This window comes from Bombina bombina, chromosome 4 (assembly GCF_027579735.1).
Source record: "Bombina bombina isolate aBomBom1 chromosome 4, aBomBom1.pri, whole genome shotgun sequence".
Lineage (NCBI taxonomy): Eukaryota > Metazoa > Chordata > Amphibia > Anura > Bombinatoridae > Bombina > Bombina bombina.
In genome coordinates this window covers 744,904,147-744,929,172 of record NC_069502.1, presented here as the reverse complement: position 1 = coordinate 744,929,172, position 25,026 = coordinate 744,904,147, and the positions used below count along the sequence as shown (strand labels likewise).

At 41.7% G+C, this 25,026-nt stretch overlaps 1 protein-coding gene across 1 annotated transcript in view; it reads right to left on the bottom strand.

The window, feature by feature from the left end:
• The window catches only part of WDR27 (WD repeat domain 27), an 896,914-nt gene that overhangs the window by 672,582 nt on the left and 199,306 nt on the right, over positions 1-25,026 (bottom strand). Inside the window, 2 exon segments of the mRNA XM_053712226.1 lie at positions 8,744-8,814; positions 10,456-10,577. Of these exon segments, the coding sequence (XP_053568201.1) occupies positions 8,744-8,814; positions 10,456-10,577 (193 nt within the window).

The following is a 25,026-nucleotide window of genomic DNA, read 5'->3' as shown; positions in this document are numbered from 1 at the left end:
TAGTAGTAGTGATGTGGAAGGCCAGAGGTTTAGGGGTTAATAGCTTTATTTAGTGGCAGTGATTTTGGGGAGCGGCAGAATAGGGGTTAATAGATTTATTATAGTGTGGGCGATGTTGGGGTGCGAGGGAATAGGGGTTAATACCTTTAGTATAGTGGCGGCAATATCGGGAGCGGCAGATTATGGGTTAATAACATTATGTAGGTGTCGGCGATGTTGGGAGCGGCAGATTAGGAGTTAATAGATTTATTTGGGTGGCGGCAATATTGGGAGTGGCAGATTAGGGGTTAATAACATTATGCAGGTATCGGGGATGTTGGGAGTGGCAGATTAGGGGTTAATAGATTTATTTAGGTGGCAGCGATATCGGGAGCGGCAGATTAGGGGTTAATAACATTATGTAGGTTTCGGCGATGTTGGGGGCGGAAGATTAGGGGTGTTTAGACTTAGGGTTTATGTTAGGGTGTTAGGTTTAAAAGTTACCTTTTTTCCTCCATAGACATCAATGGGGTTGCGTTACGGAGATTTTCATTCCGCGATCACAGGTGTTAGGTTTTTTTCTAACCCGCTCTCCCCATTGATGTCTATGGGGAAAGCGTGCACGAGCACGTCTAAACAGCGCTTGTATTTTGTGGGGTATGGAGCTCAACGCAACCATATAGCACGCACAAGCCGGCTGTTTCAAAACTTGTAATGGCTGCGCTATAGAGGGTGAAATAACGCAACTTTTTTTGCGTTCGTTTAATTGCCTATAGCGTGCATAACTCGTAATCTACCTGTTAGGGAATTACAGCAAGCAAAAAACTAAATTTATGCTTACCTGATTCATTTCTTTTACGATATGATGAGTCCACAGATTTCATCCTTACTTGTGGGATATTAACCTCCTGCTAACAGGAAGTGGCAAAGAGCACCACAGCAGAGCTGTATATATAGCCCCTCCCTTTCCCTCCACCCTCAGTCATTCGGCCAAAGGTATAGGAAGAGAAAAGGAAAGGCTAAAAGGTGCAGAGGTGACTAAAGTTTAAAATAAATCTGTCTTAAAATGAACAGGGTGGGCCGTGGACTCGTCATATCGTAAAATAAATTAATTTATCAGGTAAGCATAAATTTAGTTTTCTTTTACAAAGATCTGACGTGTCCATGGATTTCATCCTTACTTGTGGGATACCAATACCAAAGTAAAAGGACACGGATGAAAAGGGAGGGACAAGACAGGAACCTAAACAGAAGGCACCACTGCTTGAAGAACCTTTCTCCCAAAACCAGCCTCAGAAGAAGCAAAAGTATCAAATTTGTAAAATTTGTAAAAAGTATGAAGGGATGACCAAGTCGCAGCCTTTTCAAATCTGTTCAACAGAAGCATCATTTTTAAAAGCCCATGTGGAAGCCACAGCCCTAGTAGAATGAGCCGTAATTCTTTCAGGAGGCTGCTGTTCAGCAGTCTCATATGCCAGGCGGATGATACTCCTCAGCCAAAAAGAAAGAGAGGTAGCCGTAGCTTTCTGACCCCTACGCTTTCCAGAATAAACAATGAATAATGAAGATGATTGACGGAAATCCTTGGTTGCCTGCAAGTAAAACTTCAAGGCACGGACCACGTCCAGATTGTGTAACAGACGCTCCTTCTTAGAAGAAGGATTAGGACACAATGAAGGAACAACAAATTCTTGATTAATGTTCTTATTTGAAACAACCTTAGGAAGAAATCCAGGTTTGGTACATAAAGCCACCTTATCAGAATGAAATATAAGATAAGGCGAATCACATTGTAACGCTGAAAGCTCAGAAACTCTTCGAGCAGAAGAAATAGCAACTAAAAACAGAACTTTCCAAGATAATAATTTAATATCCATGGAATGCATAGGTTCAAATGGAACCTCTTGAAGAACTCTAAGAACTAAATTCAAACTCCAGGGAGGAGTAATAGGTCTAAATACAGGCTTAATTCTAGTTAAAGCCTGACAGAAAGACTGAACATCTGGCACATTTGCCAAACGTTTGTGAAGCAAAATAGACAAAGCAGAAATCTGCCCCTTTAAAGAACTTGCTGATAACCCTTTCTCCAATCCTTCTTGGAGAAAAGACAGAATCCTAGGAATCTTAGTTTTACTCAATGAGTAACCCTTGGATTCACACCAATAAAGATATTTACGCCATATCTTATGATAGATTTTTCTAGTGACAGGCTTTCGAGCCTGTATCAAAGTATCAATAACCGAATCAGAGAATCCTTGCTTCGATAAAATCAAACGTTCAATCTCCACGCAGTCAGCTGCAGAGAAATTAGATTTGGATGTTGAAAAGGACCTTGAATGAGAAGGTCCTGTCTTAAAGGAAGTTTCCACTGCGGCAGGTAGGACATGTCCACTAGATCCGCATACCAAGTCCTGTGTGGCCACGCAGTCGCTATCAGGATTACTGAAGCTCTCTCCTGTTTGATTCGAGGAATCATGCGTGGAAGGAGAGGAAATGGTGGAAACACATAAGCTAGGCTGAACTTCCAAGGCACTGCCAGGGCATCTATCAGTTCGGCCTGTGGATCCCTTGACCTGGATCCGTATCTTGGGAGCTTGGCATTCTGTTGAGACGCCATAAGATCCAACTCTGGTCTGCCCCATCTGAGAATCAATGAGGTAAATACCTCCGGATGAAATTCCCACTCCCCCGGATGAAAAGTCTGACGACTTAGAAAATCTGCTTCCCAATTTTCTACTCCTGGGATGTAGATTGCCGACAAATAACAAGAGTGGGTCTCCGCCCAACGGATTATCTTGGATACCTCTATCATCGCTAAGGAACTCTTTGTTTCCCCCTGATGATTGATATATGCCACAGTCGTGATGTTGTCCGACTGGAACCTGATGAATTTTGCCGAAGTCAACTGAGGCCACGCCAGAAGCGAATTGAATATTGCTCTCAGTTCCAGAAAAGTGATTGGAAGTAGAGACTCCACCTGAGTCCAAACACCCTGAGCCCTCAGGGTGTTCCAGACTGCACCCCAGCCCAGAAGGCTGGCATCTGTTGTCACTATCACACATGAGGGTCTGTGGAAACAAGTTCCCTGTGACAGATGATCCAGTGACACCCACCAAAGAAGAGAGTCTCGATCCAGATTTATCTGAGGAGATAAATTCGCATAATCCCCATTCCACTGCCCGAGCATGCACAGCTGCAGTGGTCTGAGATGAAAGCGGGCAAACAGAATTATATCCATTGCCGCTACTTTTAATCCAATGACTTCCATGCACTGAGCCACTGATGTTCGATGAATGGACTGAAGTGTTCGGCAAGTATTCAGAATCTTTGTTTTTCTGACCTCTGTCAGAAAAATTTTCATGTCTACCGAGTCTATAAGGGTCCCCAGAAATTAAACTCTTGTTCGTGGAACTAATGAACTCTTTTCTATGTTCACTTTCCAACCGTGAGATCTCAGGAAAGACAATACTATGTCTGTGTGAGATTTTGTCAATTGATAATTCGATGCCTGAATCAGAATGTCATCCATATAAGGCGCTACTGCTATGCCCCGCGGTCTGAGAACCACCAAAAGAGACCCCAGAACCTTTGTGAAAATTCTGGGTGCCGTGGCAAGACCGAAAGGAAGAGCCACAAACTGATAGTGTTTGTCCAGGAAGGCAAACCTTAAGAACCGATGATGATCCTTGTGAATAGGGATATGAAGGTATGGATCCTTCAAATCCACAGTAGTCATATATTGACCCTCCTGAACCATAGGAAGGATTGTTCGTATAGTCTCCATCTTGAACGATGGGACTCTGAGAAATTTGTTTAGACACTTGAGATCCAAAATGGGTCTGAAAGTTCCTTCTTTTTTGGGAATTACAAAAAGATTTGAGTAAAACCCCTGTCCCTGTTCCAGTTTTGGAACAGGACAAATTACTCCCATGGTATAGAGGTCTTTTACACAGCGTAAGAACGCCTCTCTCTTTATCTGGTCTACAGATAACCGTGAAAGATGAAATCTCCCCCTTGGGAGAAAATCCTTGAATTCTAGTAGATACCCATGGGTCACTATTTCTAGTGCTCAGGAGTCATGAACATCTCTTGCCCAAGCCTGAGCAAAGAAAGAAAGTATGCCCCCTACCAGATCCGGTCCCGGATCGAGGGCCACCCCTTCATGCTGTCTTGGAAACAGCAGAGGGCTTCTTGGATTGTTTACCCTTATTCCAAGTCTGGTTGGGTCTCCAGACTGACTTGGATTGAGCAAAATTCCCTTCCTGCTTTGTGGAGGAAGAAGAAGCAGAGGGTCCTCCTTTATAGTTTCGAAAGGAACAAAAATTATTCTGTTTACCCCTCATTTTAACAGCCTTATCCTGAGGTAAGGTATGACCTTTACCTCCAGAAATGTTAGAAATGATCTCCTTCAATTCAGGCCCGAATAGGGTCTTACCTTGAAAAGGAATAGCCAAAAGCTTAGATTTTGATCATCATCAGCAGACCAAGATTTGAGCCATAACGCTCTATGTGCCAGAATGGCAAAACCTGCATTTTTTGCTGCTAACTTAGCAATTTGAAACGCAGCATCAGTAATAAAAGAGTTAGCTAGTTTAAGAGCCTTAATTCTATCTAGAATATCATCTAATGGAGTCTCAACTTTTAAAGACTCTGCTAGAGCTTCAAACCAAAAAGCTGCTGCAGTAGTTACTGGAACAATGCAAGCTGTAGGTTGTAAAAGAAAACCTGGATGAAAAAATAATTTCTTTAAAAGACCTTCTAATTTTTTATCCATAGGATCTTTGAAAGCACAACTATCCTCAATAGGTATAGTTGTACGCTTGGCCAAAGAAGATATAGCTCCCTCTACCTTAGGGACCATTTGCCACAAGTCCCTAATGGAGTCAGATATAGGGAACATTTTCTTAAAAGTAGGAGGAGGAGAGAACGGTATGCTTGGTCTATCCCATTCCTTTTTAACAATTTCCGAAATTCTTTTAGAAACCGGAAAAACATCAGTGTAAGTAGGTACCTCTAAATATTTGTCCATTTCTCACAATTTCACAACCTCCCTAAGTAACAGACGTAAATGTTCAAGCTTAAATTTAAGTGACATAACGTCCGAATCTGTCTGAGGTAATATATTTCCTGGGTCTGAAAGCTCACCCTCAGACAGCAATTCCCTAACCCCCAACTCAGAACATTGTGAGGGAGCATCGGAAAAAGCTAATAAAGCACCAGAGGTTTCAGTATTTACATTAATACCTGACCTACTGTGTTTACCCTGTAACACTGGTAATGTGGATAATACCTCTGTAAGAGTAGTTGACATAACTGCAGCCATATCCTGCAGAGTAAAAGCATTAGACGCACTAGAAGTACTTGGCGTTGCTTGTGTGGGTGTTAAGGGTTGTGACATTTGGGGAGAATTAGATGGCATATTCTGATTCCCTTGAAACTGAGAATCATCCTTAGGCATACTTTTAATATTCAAAATATGCTTCTTACATTGTAAGGCCCTTTCAGTACAAGAGGTACATAATATAAGTGGGGATTCCACAATGGCTTCTAAACACATAGAACACTTAGTATCCTCAATGTCAGACATGTTGAAAAAATACTAACAGCATTTTGAACACTTTGAACAAATTTCCAAAAAAATGTACTGCACCTTTAAAAAATAAAAAAGCATACAATTTTTCTAAAACTGCAAAAAAAGCAAAATAAATAAATCTGTTTAGCAACACATATTTGATATGCCCAAAAATTATTGCACTTAAAAGCAATAAGCAAAAATAACCTTATCAGGACATTTATAATGAAAAAAATACAAATTTATTCAAAAAATGACCCCTGCACCTTAAAGGGACATTAAACACTAAATACATGCTAGATAGAATGATGCATTCAAAGAAAAGAATAGTCCATGACTAACATGTAGATGTATTTTTTAAAGTTTCATTAGTTGTTTAAAAAGTGACAAATTAAGTGTAAAGTTTTAGTGTCTATAAAACACTGGGAGTTGCCATGTTGTAACTTGTATTACCTTCTCTGCTGTGGCCAATTAGGGTCAGTTATAAATAGGTCACTAGAGTGTGCAGCCAATGGTTGTGCTGGATTTAACAGTGTTCTGCACTTCCATTTCTAACAGGAACTGAAAAGCTCACAATTTCAGAATGGAATTACAGGCAAAGAGGACAAAATAAATAATGAAAGTATATTGCAGAGTTGTTTTATTATATACAATTTATCATTTTATATTACCATCTCAAAGTGTTTAATGTCCCTTTAAAGTGCTTGAAAATGATAATACCACGATCAGGTCATCAGAGCCGAAGTTGAGACCTAACCGGAGCTCAAGCCTGATGCCAAATGAGCAGAAATGTACTGCGTGTCAGAGTGCGCAAAAAATAGGCCCCGCCCATTGAGGTCAATCATAAACAAATGCCAAACACCGCATAGAAAGCGGTTAGAACCAAGTGGTCCCCCTTAATAATACTACAGCCCCTAAATAACAAGCTGCCTCTCCCAGTGTAAACAAACACCCAAAATGTCACACAAAAAAACGTTCTAAATAAAGGTTTTTAAAGTAACACCTCTCTCAAATGCACTTTTAACCCCTTTTATAGCAAAAAAAAATGTCAGCCATTCTGATATAACAGGTCCCCTCAGAAAAAAGACTGAACATACCTTAAATGCTAATAGCATGCAGCTGTTCTCCACTCTGAAGATTTCTTTACACTACCTTCAGAATACAGTGGGAACCAATATGGATCTTAGTTACGTCTGCTAAGATCATTAACCTCAGGGCAGAAAACTTCCTCCATATCCCCCTGAGGAAAATAGTGCACACCGGTACCATTTGAAAATAAAAAACTTCTTGATTGAAGAAACTAAAACTAACACCTCACTTTACCTCTTCCTAGTATAACACAGGCAAAGAGAATGACTGGGGGTGGAGGGAAAGGGAGGGGCTATATATACAGCTCTGCTGTGGTGCTCTTTGCCACTTCCTATTAGCAGGAGGTTAATATCCCACAAGTAAGGATGAAATCCGTGGACTCGTCATATTGTAAAAGAAATTAATTTATCAGGTAAGCATAAAATTAGTTTTTTGCTTGCTGTAATTCCCTAACAGGTAGATTACGAGTTATGCACGCTATAGGGAATTAAACGAACGCAACAAAAAGTTGCTTTATTTCACCCTCTATAGCGCAGCCATTACAAGTTTTGAAACAGCCAGCTTGTGCGTGCTATATGGTTGCGTTGAGCTCCATACCCCACAAAATACAGGCGCTGTTTAGACGTGCTCGTGCACGCTTTCCCCATAGACATCAATGGGGAGAGCGGGTTAGAAAAAAACCTAACACCTGCGATCGCGGAATGAAAATCTCTGTAACGCAGCCCCATTGATGTCTATGGAGGAAAAAATAACGTTTAAACCTAACACCCTAACATAAACCCTAAGTCTAAACACCCCTAATCTGCCGCCCCCAACATCGCCGAAACCTACATAATGTTATTAACCCCTAATCTGCCGCTCCCAATATCGCTGCCACCTAAATAATTCTATTAACCCCTAATCTGCCACTCCCAACATCGCCGATACCTGCATAATGTTATTAACCCCTAATCTGCCACTCCTGATATCGCCGCCACCCAAATAAATCTATTAACTCCTAATCTGCCGCTCCCAACATCGCCAACACCTACATAATGTTATTAACCCATAATCTGCCGCTCCCGATATTGCCGCCACTATACTAAAGGTATTAACCCCTATTCCCTCGCACCCCAACATCGCCCACACTATAATAAATCTATTAACCCCTATTCTGCCGCTCCTCAAAATCACTGCCACTAAATAAAGCTATTAACCCCTAAACCTCTGGCCTTCCACATCACTACTACTAAATAAACCTATTAACCCCTAAACCGCCAGCCCCCCACATCGCAACAACCTAAATTAAACTATTAACCCCTAAACCTAAACCTAACCCTAAACCTAACACCTCACTTCACCTCTTCCTAGTATAACACAGGCAAAGAGAATGACTGTGGGTGGAGGGAAAGGGAGGGGCTATATATACAGCTCTGCTGTGGTGCTCTTTGCCACTTCCTGTTAGCAGGAGGTTAATATCCCACAAGTAAGGATGAAATCCGTGGACTCATCATATCTTTGTAAAAGAAACAGCTACTAAACACCTGCAATGTGTGAAAGTCTCTATTGTAAGGACTCCTTGATAAAGCTACAACAAATAGGGAAACGATTGTCAGAGTTGTCAGCAGGTGAATCAAAAGGAAGGGTCTGCACTATATGACAGCAGCAGCAGCTTGGACACTGTGGATTAAAAGTGTTCTACAATAGAGACTTTTTTAACCGAAGAATTTTTAAATAGAGCGCTATAACCAGAGCTCATGAAAGCTCTGCACCATGTGAGTAGAAACTCTGCAAAGTAAAAGTGTGCTGAATTATACTAAGAGCAGAATTGTGCTATGGATATATCTGTTTCTTGTTCTCTTTGAGGTTGATCCTGATTGGAATTCCCAATAAAGATTAAATTGGACTCCTCATTAAGGACTCTTTAACATTTTTTGTTTCCAATCCTTGGACTGTATAATACATTATTTTTGGTTTGTTATAAACACTATTATTGGTAAGGGATATTAATTAGCGGTAAGGGATATTAAAAGGCACATGTTCTTTCTATGTACAATGTAAATAGACAGTACTATAAAAGTAATGATACATCTTCTGTAACAAAACATGCCAATTTGTACTAACCACTTGTCTTTACAGTGCCCGGCTTCTTGGTGACGTCAAAGTACAGCGGAGATGTTGATTGCAGAGGGCAGCTAATAGAAGATAAGCAACAGAGGACATTTACAGAGCAAATTATTGTACTATACAAGGTACACTGGGACAAAATAAACAAATCGATGCAAAATGCGGTGAAAACGTACATTTAAAGGGACAGTCTTCAATAGAATTGTTATTGTTTTAAAAGACAGAAAATCCCTTTATTACCCATTCCCCAGTTTTGCATAACCAACACAGTTATATTAATACACTTTTTACCTCTGTGATTGCATTGGGGCCTATCTATCAAGTTCCGAAAGGAGCTTGACGGCCCGTGTTTCTGGCGAGTCTTCAGACTCGCCAGAAACAGCAGTTATGAAGCAGCGGTCACAAAGACCACTGCTCCATAACCTGTCCGCCTGCTCTGAGCAGGCGGACAGACATCGCCGGAAATCAACCCGATCGAGTACGATCGGGTTGATTGACAGCTCCCTGCTGGCGGCCTATTGACCGCGAGTCTGCAGGGGGCGGCGTTGCACCAGCAGCTCTTGTGAGCTGCTGATGCAATTGATGCAATGTTAAATGCGGAGAGCATATTGCTCTCCGCATTCAGTGATGTCTTGCAGACCTGATCCGGACTGTCAGATCAGGTCCGCAAGACATTTCTTAAATATGCCTCCTTGTATCTAAGCTTCTGCAGCCTGCCCCCTGATCACATGACTTTTTATTTATTATCTATTGACTTGCATTTACTACTGTGTTATCCTAACTCTTAAATAACTCCATGGGCTTGAATGCAATGTTATCTATATGGCCCACATGAACTAGCAGTCTCCTGTTGTAAAAAGCAAATAAAAAAGCGTGTGAAAAAAGCTGGGGAATGGATAGTAAAGGCATTATCTATCTTTTTAAACAAGAACAATTTTAGTGTAGACTGTCCCTTTAAGTCTAATGCAGATATTTCTAGATTTCCAATCAAGTGCAAAAAAGAGAAAACAAAGAAAACCAAGAAGCAAAGGCAACTGTGGCAAAACTTTTTGAGGCTGTGTATCCCAACAGGCAATAACCTTGTAATAAAATTTCTCAAAGGCAGTAGGCCATTTTGCAGAGGCAAATGGCTCTAGTGGCAGTCAGCATAGCAGCAGACCAGGGGCACCAATCCATGCCACCATTTTTTTTTAAGGCCTATCTTGGGTAAGATTGCCAAGGTTTGCCATCCCTGACCTAGATGACAAAAAAATAAAAAAAATAAACAGTGTATAGGACAGCGAGAATGAAAACGCAGTAAAAAAGAGCAAGAGCCCAAAAGCAAAAGTGAACATTTTTGGGTAAAGAGAATAGAAAACCAGTTCCAAAAGGTTCTTCCGCAGGTTAAATGAGGGCACAGCAGAATAGAGCAGGAAATAAAACAAATATTTAGAAAATGATATACTAAGGGCTTACTACTGATTTGGATGAAATACGTCAATAATGCCAAAATGTTTTATTTCAACTGAACTGTATAGGGAAGCACTATAATGCCAAGAAGGATTAAATGATGCCGGGAGACGATGAATGCTGAATTCACACAAGACAATGCCTGCGTTTTACTGACTTTACTGGTATAAACAACACGTACACTGTAAATGATGGATACAGGATTATACTTACAAAATACAACCACATGTTTTATTTGATATATTTATTCTGACTGGTACCTGGAAACGATGGATATGTCCATAAGTGATCTGGAAGACTGTTGGCATTTCATTAGAATATCGGTTTTGAATTCCAGAAGTGAAACTTGGTTTCCAAACATTGACGTAAGTAAACAGAAAACCTTTATAGGCAAAAAATATAAAAGAATGAAAACTTTAAAGGGCCATGATACCCAAATGTTGAAACACTTGAAAGTGATGCAGCATAGCTGTAAAAAAGCTGACTAGAAAATATCACCTAAACATCTCTATGTAAAAAAGAAAGATATTTTACCTCAAAAATTCCTCAGTAGCCACATCCCATTGTAAATGACTTCTAAGCAGCAAATCAGTATGTCTGTCCCGGGACAGCTAAGGGAGTGAGCTTTCGTGCACACTCATCTTATTTCCCTATTCAGTTTAAGGGAAGTTTACTATAAAATCTCATGAGAGTTAAGACAAATCTCATGAGATCGCAGTAAAAGAGTTTATGACCTCAGTACTGTTGATGCTGATTGGCTGCTGTTCATTTCTTCATTTTTTATTTTTTTTTACCTGCAGCTAAGCCGCAGCTGAAGTATAACTTTTTACACAGAACTTACTCTGCTGAGCTGAGGAGATTGTGAGGTAATATCTCTTCCTTTCTTACATAGAGATGCTCAGGTGATATTTTCCTGTCAGCTTTTTACAGTTATACTGCATCAGTTTCAAGTGATTTAGCATATGATTATTATGTCCCTTTAATTCAGTAATGAAGCATCAAGATGGAAACAGGAAACAGGTGATAGAAGATGTAAAAGCAAATAAAGGGGATATTGTCTTTAGCAATTAGGTGAGTTATAATCAACTTCCAATATGGAAACGATGTACATAAACTATGCTTTTTAATGCTTCACTTGTTTATTTTATTTGAAAACTTACATTTATAATAATATAATTATATTAAAAGTAATACGTTTCATAACATCAGTCAGCTCTTTCTTTATATCAGGGGTGTTCCGCACCAGCTCCCACAGCCAACAAACAAGCCAAGATTTAATGATATTTTTGGTTGAATAACAAAGCCATTACTAAATTTACTTTAGTGCAATGCAGTTAAACGTTATTGTATTTGTAAAATACACATAAAATAGGTCCTAGTAGTTCATTGCTACTCTTGAACTGATATTAACTATCACTTAGATTACAAGTTTGTGCATTTGTCTTTTAACACTGGAAATATGGTATTTTCAGCGTTAAAACAGCACCGCAGCCGGGGCGGAGCCAACTACGGAGCAGTGAGGACGCATAGAGCTAGAGCTCCCATGCTACCTTTGCCCAAAACACAGATTTAAATAACAAATAGCCCCTCAAACTTTATACAATTGGCACATCATACCCTTTATAACCCCTATATATTATTCTACGATATTTCCCTGAGACCGGGACCCTCTCTACACCAGATAGCACCGGACCTATTCACCTGGCAACACCGCAAGACCGGAATCAGCCTAGCTCTATTACTATCAATCCCACTCTCTCACCGACTTCAGATGGCAGCCCGGGCACCCCTCAGACCCTTCTGAGGCTGCTATATCACCACGGATCAGCACAGAACAGAGCACTGTAAAAGCCCGCGAACGGCGGCCATCTTCCTCAGACCTCCGTGCATACAAACTGCTATAAGGAGCCTCAGAAATATTTGCGCTAACGCGCACAACTACCTCTTCTAACCCTGTATGTCTCGCAGTAAGCGGTGAGTCCTGCGGTTCCCCTCATTGCAGCCTGACCCGAAGCCCAAGAGCTGGATTAAGAAGTGATCGGGTGCATTTCAGATCAGCACCGGGGATGACTCCCCACGTGGGCCTGTGTGCGCCATGACAGCGCTGCAGCTTTCAAGGAATACCTGACTCCGGCTCAGCAGAAGTGAGTACACTGTGTTAACTTACTGACTTAGGGGGCAGAACTGCATATTTACCTCTCTGTGTACTACGCTCATCCCCTTCTCCATGTAGAGTGGTTATGATTTTTATGCCCTGGCCCACTTCATCTGGGGACTACACAACGCTGCTGCAGCACCTAGCTGTTTCCCTCCCTAACACAGTTTGCAGTTCTGGTGACTTACAACCCTAACACATAGAGGTGACAGCTGCAGCCACAGACCCCTCTACATCCTCTGCAGTCTCCTGCTCATCTCTACATCCACCTTAATCCACAGAGGCTATATTACACACAAGTCACTTGATATATCTACAAGGTGTTTTTATTTCAAGAAAGTGTTTTTGCTGAAATCCTCCATAAGAAACCCAAAAGCTGCACCTTTTGCTCTCTTAGACGTCCCTCTCTCCTCCCTTTCCCGCGTCCACACCTGGGGCGCGGGTCATATCCTCACTCCTTTTACCGGTCTCACCCAGAGGTGGTAAATCCCCAGGAGAGGGGGATTTGCCCATCTAGACCGCAGCTCTGAGGCGGATTACGGAACTTTCTTATCTATACTATTGCATGAGAGAATGATGGGCTAGGGCACCTAGCTTGCGGGCGGCGGGGGTGGCCTCCCCCCGAATTTCATCTATCACTGGTTCAGCGACCTCTAGCCCACATCATTAAACACTAATCTCTAAGTAATCTGAGCATCACTTGCCTATAATATGGCGCAATCTATAAAGAGAAAACCAAAGCACCAGGAAAATCCCAAGAGGACTCTTACTGACCACTTCCACAGTAAAAATCTCTCAGACCCTGATCTTTCGGGGGAAGACTCCAGAGATTCCACAACCCTCGTGGCGGATAATACTCGATCTGAGATACCTCGCAAAGATAAAACAACCCTATCTCAGTCAACCTTTTTAGAATCTATTAGAATCTTGACTGATAAGATGGACACTCACTACTCATCCCTAAGACAAGAACTTCGCCAATCAGTGGGCGAACTGAAGAGAGAGATTTCTTCCTTAGGAGAGAGAACTGAAATCCTCGAGAGAAAACATGAGGATCTCGCAACTGACCACGCCAACCTTCTGGCTTACTCTCAATCATTGGCAGAACAAATGTCAGACCTTGAATCCAAATTAGCGGATAACGAAGATAGATCCCGCCGCAACAATCTCAGGATCCGCGGCATTCCAGAAGATGTACCTGCATCAGACCTCCAAAAATATCTGGTCGCACTCTTCAAGGTTATCCTGAATTCTTCCACAGATCAAGATCTCTTGATGGACAGAGCTCACAGGTCCACACGCCCCCGCAACTCTGTATTCGACACCCCCAGAGACGTAATTGTACGTCTACATTATTATACCACTAAGGAAAAGATCATGCGAGCCTCCTTCACTAACAAACCCCTCAAAGAACCTTATAACAAATTACAGATTTTTCCCGACTTGTCTCCATATACACTTAACAAGAGGAGGACTTTCCAACAGTTCACCCTGGCCCTCAGACAAAACAAAATCAAATATAGATGGGGATTTCCTGTTAAGCTACATATACAGTATCAAGACTCTTCCCATACAGTCTCCTCTATAGAACAGGGTATGAAACTCCTCACTACTTGGGAACTCACTCGCCCCCCTGGCCTTCCTCCCAGGAAAAAGGGAAAAACAGATGATCTGAACCCCTCAGCCGAGGAGTGGCATTCCAGGACCTCTACGCCACCGCCTCAAGCCTCAGATCTTTCCTGATGTTCTCCTCGGAATTACTCGTCACATTTATAGCCCTCTCCCTGGTACTCTGAGAGAACTTTCCTTCTAGAAACCTTTCTAGATTGCTGCTCGGGAGATGCCCCGAATGGGGGGGTGCACATACGGGTACACATCTTACTCTTCTTCCACTCCCCCATCCTTGACCTCCACAGTAAGACCTCTGCTATGGACATCCAACGGACAGGTAAGCCTAGAGCCCACATACGGGTACACACCTTACTCTATTTTTGGCTCAAGGCTTCTTACTCACCTATATTGTTAAGTTAGAGCTTTGTTACGACAAGCTTACAGATCACGAGTTTAATTTTGTTTTGTGGAAATGTCCTAAATGTTACTTACTCTGTTTGTTTTCACCAACATGCCCATATTACTTGAAAAGTTTTATTTAGAACTTATGTGTTAGATTAGATGCCCAGATAGTCTAATACTCTTCAATCTGGATGAGGAAGTGTACATACGGGTACACATCTTACTCTTCTCTCACTCCCTCATTCTGGATTTCCTTTGTCAGACCTTTGTCATGGACATCCTGCGAGTGGGTAAGCTTGGAGCCCACACACGGGTACACACCTTACTCAATCTCTGGCTCCTAGCTTTCTGCCTGCATCGCCAGGATGGAGGTTTGTTGTGACAGACTTATAGATCACAAATTTAATGCTGTTTTGTTGAATGTCCTCATTGTTATTTACTTAACTGGTTTTCATAGTCAAGACACTGCATTCAATCAATGTTTGTATTATAGGAAATATTGAGATTAATGTATACAGGCCTGATACAGGCTTCATTCTTTATTGTTATGTACCTCATTACACCCTCTACCTCTTAACCATAACCACTCTACACAGAGGTCCCAGTCGATATCTCTCTTAACCTTATCCTCTTCTTATAGACTTTCCTCACCAATACACTCATATCACCTAAGAAGTTTAGTTTGAGCTTATGCTCTAGATTAGATCTCAAGACCAACAAGACTACATTTACTCCTTGTTACATATTACCAATATCATCCTATAAAACTTCTCTCTCTACGTACACACCTTTTCTGGTAGCTTCATTTAATGTTAGTCCCTACATAAATGGTTACTCAGCCAGCCACCAACACTATACATACTACTATCCTCTGCTGAACCACTCCATCCACTTACCCATTCAGAACCGGGGGGCCCTTCCCCCGCCGCCTCTCTGGCCTTCCACGCCTCTTTATTATATTATACTCACACACCGTCACTATCCTATCCTCCTTTTCAGGATTACGTCTCCTCTTTTCATCTTTCCCTATCTGCCTTCCGGCCCTACTATCAGCTCTATTATATACCCTCATCCCACCCCCCCTGCTTCGAGCTGACTCCCTCACTTATCTTTACACTAATTCCCCACTGAACATACACTTAAGGCTCCGCCCCCCCCCCCCATCCCGCCCCCCTTCCTCAACATTACACCCTCATTCCCCCAATTACATTTACTCAACTTACAGTTTCTAATATATCTCCGCTCTCCCTACCTATCCATACCCTTCTCCTTTCTTTTAAACAAAGCGGCTCTAGCCCGCTGCCTCCCTTCCCCCGGAAATATACCTTAGAAAGCGAAACCCAATCTAGCTTCCTCTCTTCATAACTGGTACTCATATATTCTCTTTGGACTTCATTCCCATCATTTTTTTTTTTTTTTTCTTCTTCTCTCTCCCTATACCCCCACCCCCCAATCATAGAACACAATACAGTCGCACAATGAAAGACCTACATTTTTTAACCCTTAATGCTCAGGGATTAAATTCCCCTACCAAACGCAGCCTCCTCATTAATTACTTGCGCAAAAACCATATTGACGTTGCCTTTATTCAGGAGACACACTGGACTCCCGAATGTAGTAAGCAGTACACCTCCAAACACTACCCAACACTTCTTACCGCCACATTTCCATCAAAATCTAGAGGGGTCTCCATTTACATAGGCAAAAATGTTACTTATGATCAGATACATATTGAACTAGACCCCCAAGCACGCTACATCAATGCTGTCTGCAGAATAAATACTCACCTAGTGACCCTCTTTAATATATACGCGCCAAATAGCAAACAAGTTAACTTCCTCAGAACTCTACTTAAGGCTGTAGCCTCTATACAACAGGGAGACCTCATATTAGGAGGTGACTTCAACCTCATATGGGACACTTACATGGACAGACAGGGACCCCCACTCTCCAGAAATGATAGAGCCACTCATTCCCTATCCTCAGCTTTCCAATCACTAATGGCACTACATGGCTTATATGACACTTGGCGCGCCTTGCACCCACAAGATAAGGAATTCACTTTCTACTCTTTCCCTCATAAATCTCACACACGCATAGATTATTTTTTTGTACATGCTAAACTCCTAGACGAGATTCACTCTACGACCATTTCCCCCATCTCGTGGTCTGACCATGACTCACTTCATATGCACATAGGGCCACATACCCGCCCACCCCCTTCTACTTGGCGCTTACAGGACTGGACTCTTACGGACCCGCACCTTAAGACTGTCCTACAGAACATAATCACAGATTACATCTCCCTTAATGACAATAATCAGACCTCAGCCCAAAACCGGTGGGCTGCCCTGAAGGCAGTGGTGAGGGGCCATCTTATTCAATTTGAATGGGAGGTGCGCACAAAAAGCAAGGCCACTTTGTCCTCTCTCAATATCCAGCTCCGTCATCTAAGAGCAGACATTTCTCACACATACTCTCCGTCTATCAATGACAAAATCTTAGAAACAACTAAACAAATCCAAATGCTCGAACTCAAAAAAACCCAATCCATGTTAGAGAAGTACAGAAGAATTCATTACCATTTCGGTAACAAAGCTACCACACTTCTAGCCAACAAACTTAAAAATCGCACAGCTCAAGCCAGAATCATGTCTATACGAACCCCTGTAGGGACCCAGGTCACTGCCCCTCGCGAAATTGGCAATGCCTTTCAACAATACTACTCCGACCTTTACAACATTGAATCCACTTTAGATTCTCCGACCTGTCCAGTCCAGCATATTTCTCAGTTCCTTAGAGCCCTTGACCTCCCCTCATTATCACCCGAAGACTCCTCCCCTCTGGTGTCTCCGTTTACCTCACAGGATATCTCAAAAATTATACGCAATTTAAAATTAGGAAAAGCACCTGGCCCAGACGGCTTCACAGCTAGGTTCTACAAAACTTTCCTGCCTCAGATCGCTCCTCTCCTCACTAATTTCTTCCAGGAGATATTCTCAGGAACCCCTTTTGCGGCGGAATTCCTAGAAGCTGTTATAGTTACCATCTTAAAACCTGGCAAACCACCTGATCTCTGCAGCAGCTATCGGCCGATCTCACTGATCAACACAGATACAAAAATATATGCCAAGCTCCTTGCTAATAGGGCTGGCAGAGTGATCCCCTCCCTTGTAGCGAGAGACCAGGTTGGATTTATTCCGAACAGAGAGGGTGTTGACGCGACCAGGCGAATCTTAGATGTCCTTCATCTGGCAGATTGTCGAAAGGTCCCCTTCCTGGCCCTGTCGTTAGACGCAGAAAAAGTGTTTGACAGGGTCAGGTGGGAGTTTTTGTGGGAGGCCATGTCTGTATTTGGCTTCCCTCCCTCCTTCATAGGTGCTGTTCAAACCCTTTATGACCGTCCAACAGCCATTGTTCGTGGGGCAGGGTTCCAGTCCCCCAAATTCACCATCGCAAATGGTACTAGACAGGGCTGTCCCCTCTCCCCATTATTGTTTGCCCTCACCATAGAACCCCTAGCTCAAGCTATTAGAACAGACCCTCAGACTACAGGATTAGACATAGGATCGCGTGTCCATAAAGTTTCCCTCTATGCGGATGACATTACTCTTTTCCTCACCTCACCTGTCACTTCTCTCCCTGCAGTCTTCGCTATTCTTGAGAAGTTTGGCTCACTATGTTTCTATAAACTCAATGTAACCAAAACCGAGGCTCTCCCCTTAAACATTTCCCCACAAATTCTTTCCACGCTACAATCCACTTATCATTTTCAATGGAAATCTTCCTCGCTTAAGATCTTAGGAGTCCATCTTAGCCCTGACCCTCTGACCACCATATCCCAGAATTATACAGATAGACTTCCGGAGTTTGGGAAACTTCTTGATTCGTGGGAGTTCCGGGAGATCTCTTGGACGGGCCGCATTGCTGCAGTGAAGATGTCCTTTCTTCCTAAGCTTACTTATCTTTTTAGGTCTATCCCCTACAACATCCCGAGAGCACTTCTTAACAGATTCCAAAGTCTAATTACTTCATATGTATGGAGAGACCGCCGACCCAGGACATCAGGTCGCACACTTGAAAAGCCGACCCTACAGGGAGGCCTTGCTCTCCCGAATGTGATCTCATATTACAATGCTGCAAGACTCTCACACATCCTCCGTTGGAATGATCCGGAGCGAAATCTAGCTTGGTATTCTCTAGAGGCCTCACTGCTGCCTCCGGGTATAACCCTATCGGACATAATTTGGATTCCCCCCCACCATAGACGAGGTGTTGATAGCCTACACCCTATCTTTGGACACTCCCTGCAATTTTGGGACCAGATCAGACATCATCCAGACATATCCCCTCATCCCTCCCCCGCCATGACAATCCCTGCCGCTCTCTACTGCCTCCCAGATTCCCACCATGACCTATGGCCACAGGCGCACACATTACAGGTATCTGACTTCTATGAGGAAGATACTTGGCTCTCACACCCAGCAATGTGCATTAAATTCCAACTCCCACCCAGGCTCTATTTTGAGGGTTTCCGCCTGAGTACCCGCTTACGTACATGGGGTTTCCCCAAACAAACACTGCGTCCATTAACTATTTGGGAGAGGGCATGGCGGGGAGCTCATGCTCTCCGACATCTCCTCACCCTTCATTACAATATGCTCATTAATCCGATCCCCTCACACAAAATCTCACAACATCAGGCCTGGGAGAGAGAAATTGGTCTCACCTTCACTATAGAAAATTGGCACGCCAGAATTAAAATTACCAAAAAGATCCTCCATTGTGCCACACTATGGGAACTGCATTATAAGATCCTGGTTCGCTGGCACCTGGTGCCAACTGTCCTACACAAGATCTATCGCTCACAACCCCCAGAGTGTTGGAGAGGATGTGGGAGGCTAGACTCTCCACTCCACATATGGTGGACATGCCCAGTAATCCAGCCATTATGGCGGAAAGTGTTTACACTTCTCCGGGCTCTCGGTCTTACCCCTCCATTCACCCTGGAAGTCACCCTCTTACACATGCAGATGCCCAATCTCACTCCCTCTGGGGAAGCTCTCACGATATATCTCCTCATGGCCACAAAACTAACCCTGGCTAGGGCTTGGAGAGAAGAGAGGTCGCCAACCCTCTCCCAAGTAATCGCTTGTACACATTACATCGGCCAAATGGAACAATACTCGTATAGAGTACTTGACAACACTAGTACTTATCATGAAATCTGGCTGCCATGGATCACAAGGTTCCTTAACTGGTCCACAGACCCTCAGACACTTTGATCAATCTCCACTCCCTTATACCTTTCGTTTCCCCCCTTTTTTTTTTTTTTTTTCTCCTTCTTTCTTTCCCTTTTCTTTCTCACCCTTCTTTTCTGCCTTACATAAATTTAAGCGTCCCTGATCTGAATGAAATTAAGTACCAAAATTTCTTTAAACTACAGACTCCACATCAAAACCCACATATACAACACGTCCTTATCAGAAAAGAGACCCATTTAATGCATAGACCTACTCTTACTCTCATCTTCACTCATCATTACCTTTCTTAGCTTAAGAGTGTTTAATTTTTTAAATACGAAATGTATATTTCAATGACATGTCTATGTTCCTTCCATTTTGTATGCATATGCAACATTGTTGTTCATTAAGTTGTCTCAATAAAAAAGTTTTTTAAAAAAAAAAAAAACAGCACCGCAGCCATTACAAGTCTTGTTGGTATAGGTGTACAGCAAGCCTTTTAGCCTGTAACGCAACGTCAGTACCGCACTCCTATGACATTTTTCAATGGGATTCCCATAGCGCTGATATTACGAGTTTTGCGGTGAGGCTAAAAAGCGAGCGTTAAAGCCTAAAACGGCAAGATCCGTAACGCCATCTAAAGTCAGTAGTTATGAGTTTTACGCTACAAAGCTGTAACATAAAACTTATAACTAAAGTGTTAAAAAGTACACTAACACCCATAAACTACCTATTAACCCCTAAACCGAGGCCCTCCCGCATCGCAAATACTATATTAAAGTTATTAACCCCTATTCTGCCGCTCCCCGACATCGTCACCCCTATAATAAACCTATTAACCCCTAAATCGCTGCTCTCCCGTCTCACAAACACTAAATATTATTAACCCCTAATCTGCCGTCCGCCCACATCGCCCCCACTATACTAAAAGTTATTAAGCCCTACACCGCTGCCACTATAATAAACCTATTAACCCCTAAACCGAAAGCCCCCACAAGGAAATATACTAAATTAAACTATTAACCCCTAAACCGAAAGCCCCCCACATCACAATAAACAAATGTAAACTAGTAACCCCTAAACCTAATGCCGCCCTAACTTAATATTAAAATTACAATTTCCCTATCTTAAATTAAATTAAAACTTACCTGTCAAATTAAAAAATCTAAGTTTAAACTAACAATTAAACTAATATAATTATTAAACTAAAATTAAACTAACTACCAATTAAATAAAATTAAACTACACGTTAAAAAAATCCTAACACTACTCTGAAAATTACAAAGTATCTAATTACAAAACCAAAAAAATACTAAGTTACAAAAAATAAAAAACACTAAATTACAAAGAATAAAAAACAAAATTATCCAAAATAAAAAAGAATTACACCTAATCTAATAGCCCTATCAAAATAAAAAAGCCCACCCAAAATAAAAAAAAAAACCTAGCCTACAATAAACTACCAATGGCCCTTAAAAGGGCCTTTTGTGGGGCACTGCCCCAAATATATCAGCTCTTTTACCTGTAAAAAATAACACAAAGACTCCCCAACACTAAAACCCACCACCCAACCAACCCCCCAAAATAAAAAACCTAATTCTAAAAAAACCTAAGCTACCCTTTACCCTGAAAAGGGCAAGATTCTTTACTGCCCAGACCCTAAAAAAAAAAAACACCCAAAAAAAACAAAAAAAAGTCTAACACTAATCCTCTGACTATCCACTTACAGTTTTTGAAGTCCTGCTTGAACAATCTTCATCCAGGTGACTAGAAGTCTTCATCCAGATGGACTCTTCAATCTTCATACCGGCGGCGAAGTCTTGATCCAAGCGGCGAGAAGTCTTCATTCAGGTGGCCTCTTACAATCTTCATCCCGGCGGCGTCTTCTATCTTGATCCCGGAGGGGGTCCATCCTGAAGACATCCGGCGCGGAGCATCTTCTTCATACGGTCGCTGCCGTACACTGAATCTTCAATGCAAGGTACACGATTCAAGATGGCGTCAAGATAGAAGATGCCGCCTGGATGAAGATTAAAGAGGCCGCCTGGATGAAGACTTCTCACCGCTTGGATTAGGACTTCGCCGCCAGGATCAAGATTGAAGAGGCCGCCTGGTTGAAGACTTCTTGCTGCCTGGATGAGGACTTCAATGCCGGGATGAAGATCGTTCAAGCGGGACTTAATTTTGGGGTGTTTTTTTATGGGTATTAGAATAGGAATATTTTTTTTTATTTTTGATAATTTGTTTGTTATTTTGTGTAATGTATATTTTTAGGGGGTGTTTTTTTTTTTTAGCAAAAGAGGTGTTTAACTTAGGGCAATGCCCTACAAAAGGCCCTTTTAAGGGCCCTTTGTAGTTTATTCTAGATTAGGCTTTTTATTTTGGGATGGGTTTTATTTTTTTTTAAAAAAAAGGGTATTAGAATAGGAATAATCTTTTTTTTATTTTTTTTTTTGATAATTTTGTTGTTTTCTTTTGTAATGGTAGGTTTTTTTTATTTTTTGTAATAGTAGTTTTTTTTTATTTTTTTGTAATGTTAGGTTTTAGTGTAAGGCAGGTTAGGTTTTATTTCACAGGTAAGTTTGTATTTATTTTAACTACGTAGTTATTAAATAGTTAATAACTATTTACTAACTAGTCTACCTAGCTAAAATAAATACAAACTTACCTGTGGAAAAAAAAATAAAACCTAAGCTAGCTACAATGTAACTATTAGTTATATTGTAGCTACCTTAGGTTTTATTTCACAGGTATTTAGTGTTAAATAGGAATTATTTAGTTAATAATTGTAAATTTAATTTAGATCTAATTTCATTATGTTAAAGTTAGGGGGTGTTAGGGTTAGGTTTAGGGGTTAATATAGTTTATATAGGCCAGAGGTTTAGGGGTTAATAACTTTAGTATAGTGGCTGCGATATCGGGAGCGGCAGATTATGGGTTAATAACTGTAGGCAGGCGGCGGCGATGTCAGTGGGGGGCAGATTAGGGGTGTACGTTAGGGTGCTAGGTTTAAACTGTATCTTCTTTTTCCACATAAACATCAATGGGGCTGCGTTACGGAGCTTTTGTTTCCACAATCGCAGGTATTAGACTTTTTTTTTGCCGGCTCTCCCCATTGATGTCTATTGGGAAAGCGTGCACAAGCACGTCAAAACACAGCTTGTTTTGGGTGCGGTATGGAGCTTAATATCTTCATATTGCACGTGCAAGCTAGGTTTTTCAAAACTTGTAATAGCAGCACTATAGGTTATTAAATAACGTAACTTTTGTTGCATTCGTAAATTTCCCTATAGCGTTCAAAACTCGTAATCTAGCTGTATGTGTTTAACCAATTGCAGTACTGTAGTTAAACACATACGGCTATTGCGTTATGAGTGAAAAAGCAGCGTTATGGGTTATAACGCTGCTTTTTCACTACCGCTGCTATTACGAGTCTTGTCAAAAAAACTGTACCGCACACTTTTTTGGCCGTAACGCAAATTAAATTACGCAATTTGCGTAAAGTCTTTTTTCTATGGGACTTCCATAGCGCCGATATTCCAAGCTTTTTCTGGGAGGCCAAAAAGCGAGAGGTACAGCCTACACCGCAAGATTCGTAACACAATCTAAAGTCAGTAGTTATGAGTCTTGGAACAGCCAATATAATGCAAGCTCAATCCTATTGGCTGATCCAATCAGCCAATAGGATTGAAGCTCAATCCTATTGGCTGATCCAATCAGCCAATAGGATTTTTTCACCTTTAATTCCGATTGGCTGATATAATTCTATCAGCCAACCGGAATTCAATTTACGCCATCTTGGATGACGTCACTTAAAGGAACCTTAATTCTGGAAGAAGACTTCGAATGAAGAGGATGCTCCGCGCCGGATGTCTTGAAGATGGACCGCTCAGCGCCAGATGGATGAAGATAGAAGATGCCGTCTGGATGAAGACTTCTGCCCATCTGGAGGATCACTTCTGCCGGCTTGGATGAAGACTTCTCTCAGCTTTGTTGAGGGCTTCTTGCCGCTTGGATGAAGATTTCTCCCGGCTTCGTTGAGGATGGATGTCCGGTCTTCAAAACTGTAAGTGTATCTTCGGGGGTTAGTGTTAGCTTTTTTTAAGGGTTTATTGGGTGGGTTTTATTTTTAGATTAAGGTTTGGGCACTTGAAAAAGAGCTAAATGCCCTTTTAAGGGCAATGCCCATCCAAATGCCCTTTTCAGGGCAATGGGGAGCTTAGGTTTTTTTAGTTAGGATTTTATTTGGGGGGGGTTGGTTGTGTGGGTTGTGGGTTTTACTGTTGGGGGGTTGTTTGTAAAATTTTTTACAGGTAAAAGAGCTGATTTCTTTGGGGCAATGCCCTGCAAAAGGCCCTTTTAAGGGCTATTGGTAGTTTAGTTTAGGCTAGGTTTTTTTTTTATTTGGGGGGGGGGGTTATTTTGATAGGGCTATTAGATTAGGTGTAATTTGTTAAAATATCTGATCATTTATTTTTTTATTTTGTGTAATTTAGTGTTTGTTTTTTTCTTCTGTTAAGTGTGATCAGTCCACGGGTCATCATTACTTCTGGGATATTACTCCTCCCCAACAGGAAGTGCAAGAGGATTCACCCAGCAGAGCTGCATATAGCTCCTCCCCTCTACGTCACTCCCAGTCATTCTCTTGCACCCAACGACTAGATAGGATGTGTGAGAGGACTATGGTGATTATACTTAGTTTTATATCTTCAATCAAAAGTTTGTTATTTTAAAATAGCACCGGAGTGTGTTATTATCTCTCTGGCAGAGTTTGAAGAAGAATCTACCAGAGTTTTTGTTATGATTTTAGCCAGAGTAGTTAAGATCATATTGCTGTTTCTCGGCCATCTGAGGAGAGGTAAACTTCAGATCAGGGGACAGCGGGCAGATGAATCTGCATAGAGGTATGTAGCAGTTTTTATTTTCTGACAATGGAATTGATGAGAAAATCCTGCCATACCGATATAATGTCATGTATGTATACTTTACACTTCAGTATTCTGGGGAATGGTACTTCACTAGAATTACACTGTAAGAAATACATAAAGCTGTTTAATAACTAGAGATTATGTTTAACGTTTTTGCTGGAATGTAAAATCGTTTTCATTTACTGAGGTACTGAGTGAATAAATGTTTGGGCACTATTTTTCCACTTGGCAGTTGCTTAATCTGTTTTCTGAAAGTTTCTGTTCTCCCTCACTGCTGTGTGTGAGGGGGAGGGGCCGTTTTTTGGCGCTTTTACTACGCATCAAATATTTCAGTCAGCAACTCATTGTATTCCCTGCATGATCCGGTTCATCTCTACAGAGCTCAGGGGTCTTCAAAACTTATTTTGAGGGAGGTAATTTCTCTCAGCAGAGCTGTGAGAATTATAGTTTGACTGAGATAAAAAACGTTTATTCTGTAATTTGTTTCCTGCT